Below are 3,712 nucleotides of genomic sequence, written 5' to 3' on the forward strand. Positions count from 1 at the left end.
TGACACATAGTAGCCATTTTCTTTCTAAATGTGCTGAAATTTTGTGAAGTAATGGAATTTTTTGACACTAATGCAATATTCAATGACTTTCAGTATGAACTTTAAAACAAAATTTTAATAATAAAAGTTAACTTTTTAAAATACCGTAATTGATGTATTAATATTAATTTTAATGCACTGGATTTTTATGAAATAACATAGCTGTTTGTATAAACTGCAATGTCGTGAATGATTATTGTACATAAAATTGATGTTTATGAAAAATCAACTGACAAGTATATTTTTCAGAGTTTTCTGAAAAATGAGTCCAAAATCACCTCAAGTTTTTATTCAATTGTTTATACATTTTGATGGCCAGACTAGATGTCCTTATGCTGTGTAGCAAGTTTGAGCTGACTCCGACTTCAATTTTTCAAGTTACAGCCATTTTAAAACAACACCTAATACCAGATTACCATGTGTTGTATGGTAACAATAGTTTGTTGTGTGTCAGTTCATGTAATTATTGCAATCCTCCAAGAATAATTCATGTATTGAAGTATGCTATACCATTGAAAGGATTACTGGGTCCAGTGAGAATCAAAAATAACAGATCCCTGAGAGATGTATTATCATCAGCCTCAGGTATAATGTTCATTCAATTAATGTGCAGTATTTCTTAATAGTTCCCAGTCTTCCAGTATCAGCAGCTCCAGTATGTTACTGATGATACTAATCTTGGATTGATTGCACTGAATGCTCTCAAGAAACAACAAGACAAACTTAAAAGTCTTCTTTCAAGATCTGAGCCTATTTTCTCTCACATAGCTGTAGCTTGTAAATCAGCCACAATAATTCATTCAACAGAATATGATAAGATATTTGATGCCAAGACAGGCCAGTCATTAGCAGAAAGAGCCGATACTTTTATTAACTGTATAATGTCAGTAGTTGATGTGTGTCCTGATCAGCTTGAGGTGTTTCTAAATATTGTAATGAAGAAGGGAAACATTGCTTTTGTGAGGATAGCTAAACTAATCTCTCAGTGTTGTAAGTTTATTATATTAAAGTATAATATAATTAGACTATCTTGTATAGTTAATGGAGAAGTACCTGAACAGTGTTGTATAAAATTGAACAAGCAATGAGAAGAAGATTGTGTTTTTTATTATTCTATATGTTTCTTTTGAATTTCTTCAAGTTATTTCACAATAATTGTAATCTAAAATCTGTCTGCAATGGATGGCATCGGATTTATTATTGTGAGGTGGTAGATCACGTGAGCATTGTCAGCCTTCAATAATGGCTTCTCCTTTCTCTTCTTCTGTATCAGTAGACCCTACAAATCAACTGAAAAGTATATTTATTTGTTTATTTTGTTTATTAAAAGCTTGTTTTAGTTACTGATCTACCTGAAGTACTTCAATTACTCAGAAGACATGGTTACTATGGAACCAGTTATGATCTAGCCCAGACGAGAGCCCTGCAGACCACTAGTTATGATCTTGGTCTGTTTCTTGGACTATCTCCTGCTACACTGGATGTTATTACAAAGGATACTAAAGGAGATGTTAGGAGGTGTCTACGTGAGTGCCTTACTAAATGGTTACTGAAAGCTGATGATGTAGAGACTAAAGGTGGTCCTACTATCAGTTCATTGATATCAGCATTGAGGAAATTAGGAGAGAATGAAGCAGCTGATGGAATAGATATGGAGAGTAAGTTTAATAAAATTAATAACGAGTATTCATTTTATTTCTTTATTGTTTGTTTAGTGCATCCTGCTTGTAGAATTCTTGCTCATTATTACTCAAACCGATTTCTACTGTCTGTATTACCTGAGTTGGGTATATCTTTGTATGGAGCAGAACTTATACAAAAGATGATCATCCCACGTTATATACAAGGAGAATCACTACTGGATGAAATACAGGCAGCTGTTTGTGCTGATTATAAAAAACTTGAGACATTTGCTGATATTTTATGTAAATACAGAGTCACTGCTGATATAGGAAGAGCTATCATGAGAGACTACAGTAAGTACATGTATTATAACATATACCAGTAACTAATGATTGTTGTATAGGAGAGGCTTATGGGAGTGATGATGAGATTGGTAAGAATTATTTTATAAATTAACTTTACATTTATTACTTTATTGAAGGGCTCAAGATTTATCTTCCTAAGAGTGTTACTTCAGAGCTTTATTTGATGCAATTGAAGTTGGCGGATACATTCTTCATTGTTAGATCAATCTTGATGAGGAACCCTCAGTCTCCATCCATTGATATTATCAAGCATGTACTGGGTAGATATGACATGACATTAAGGCCTCAGTTAGCTCTGCGTAAAGATGTCCATAACATTCTACAATTAGTACGTGAGAACAGTTCACTTGATGACGTTAGTATGTTGGAGTATCTTGTTAATGAGTTCAATATAGAGGAGGCTAAGCTAGTAATTGAGGAATATAAAGCAGCAATTGAGAAATTAAAAATGAAACTTTGTCAATTTTTGGAAAAAGAACTTTTAAAAGTTTCATCACTACTTGACTATATTACAATTATCGTTGATAAAGATACTGGCTATTCAGTACTTAAAGATGTACAGAGACTGTCATCAGCTGTATTATCAGATGATGTCAGAATAACTGTCGTTAGAAGTGATTATAGTATGTGGGAAGATAGTAAACAAGAATCATTCACTAATACTTATGTGGGCCCTACTGTACAAAGTAAAGATACCACACTAACAACTGAAGTACCAGCAGGTACATCAATATTATTAATATGATACATAATGTAACTATTGAGTATAGGAACAACAGAAAAGGATGAGGATCAAGTTATGTTGCTACAGGAGAAAGTTGAAAGTATTCAAAAGCAACTGGAGGAAGAAAAGGAATTCCATGAAAAAGAGAAACAATTTATTATAAAGAAATACGAAGAAGAGATACTTCAACAGAAAAGGGACCTCATTCAAAATGAAGAGAGAATAGCAACACTTACTGAACAACAGGAGGAAGTTACTGGAGACTTGAAACACAAAACAGAACAATATGAAGAATTAAGATCAGGTTATAATATTAATTTAATTATTATTGATTGATAATCATTATTACCATATAGACAATGAGCTTACTCATAAACAACTGGAGGAACTTGAGAAGGAACTAAAAGGAGAGAAATTGAGAAAGAGGAGCTAAAAATAAAGATTGACTATCTTCAACAAGAATTAGAGCAAGTATCAGTTGAGAGTGAGTACATTATCACTCAATCAAGTTTGTGTGTGTGTGTGACGTACATTGTGATTTCTATGTACACATTGTTTTACTTCTATAGAATTACAGAGGGAAATTCAAAAGATTAAAAATGAAAGGGAAACATTTCAAAGTATGTACACACCCACACACATTATTAATTACTAGTTAATGACCTCTTCTTATAATTAGAACAAAGGAAAGCATTGATACTGGAGAATGAAAGATTAATGTCATTAATTAAAGATCATAATGGTATACTTATTATTAATAATTATTAATAAATTGTATTGTATAGTACCAGTAGAACAGAAAGAAGAGACTGAGATATTACAAGAGACTGAGACTGTACATACATGTACTTATATCAGTAAAGGTTAGTCCAGTACTTTAATATAAACTGTATCTACTGATAGACCACATGAATGATTGTATGAGGAGGAGTACACTAGTTGATATTAGTAGCTACCATAT

The 3,712-nt window shown here is 32.3% G+C and overlaps 2 protein-coding genes across 3 annotated transcripts in view; both read left to right on the forward strand.

Annotated features, from left to right (window-relative positions):
• The first annotated feature begins 6 nt into the window (after positions 1–6).
• LOC109590317 (uncharacterized) lies at positions 7–3,371 on the forward strand. Of its 2 annotated transcripts, none has more exons than XM_020006235.1 (10): positions 7–624; positions 666–1,029; positions 1,078–1,336; positions 1,380–1,697; positions 1,755–2,015; positions 2,066–2,095; positions 2,144–2,749; positions 2,807–3,055; positions 3,108–3,235; positions 3,321–3,371. In XM_020006235.1, exons 3-9 carry the CDS (start codon positions 1,282–1,284, stop codon positions 3,182–3,184), a joined length of 1,596 nt encoding a protein of 531 aa, XP_019861794.1. In that variant the 5' UTR covers positions 7–624; positions 666–1,029; positions 1,078–1,281; the 3' UTR covers positions 3,185–3,235; positions 3,321–3,371. The 2 variants fall into 2 exon arrangements, with proteins under 2 accessions (XP_019861794.1, XP_019861793.1); XM_020006234.1 differs by having other exon boundaries at positions 9–624; positions 2,798–3,055.
• A 208-nt stretch (positions 3,372–3,579) lies between these two features.
• LOC109590318 (uncharacterized) overlaps positions 3,580–3,712 on the forward strand; it is a 1,783-nt gene continuing 1,650 nt past the window's right edge. Inside the window, exon 1 of the mRNA XM_020006236.1 lies at positions 3,580–3,614. The gene's annotated coding sequence lies outside the window, so the exon portion shown is untranslated. The remainder of the gene's footprint in view (positions 3,615–3,712) is intronic.

This window comes from Amphimedon queenslandica, unplaced genomic scaffold (assembly GCF_000090795.2).
Source record: "Amphimedon queenslandica unplaced genomic scaffold, v1.1 AMPQUscaffold_10220, whole genome shotgun sequence".
Classification (NCBI taxonomy): Eukaryota; Metazoa; Porifera; class Demospongiae; order Haplosclerida; family Niphatidae; genus Amphimedon; species Amphimedon queenslandica.

Excerpts from the sequence above, each read along its gene's own strand:
- LOC109590317 (XM_020006234.1), top strand. The coding sequence starts at position 1,282 with ATGGCTTCTCCTTTCTCTTCTTCTGTATCAGTAGACCCTACAAATCAA. Across the intron at positions 1,698-1,754 it reads TGATGGAATAGATATGGAGA|TGCATCCTGCTTGTAGAATT; the intron begins GTAAGTTTAATA and ends TTGTTTGTTTAG. Across the intron at positions 2,096-2,143 it reads TGGGAGTGATGATGAGATTG|GGCTCAAGATTTATCTTCCT; the intron begins GTAAGAATTATT and ends ACTTTATTGAAG.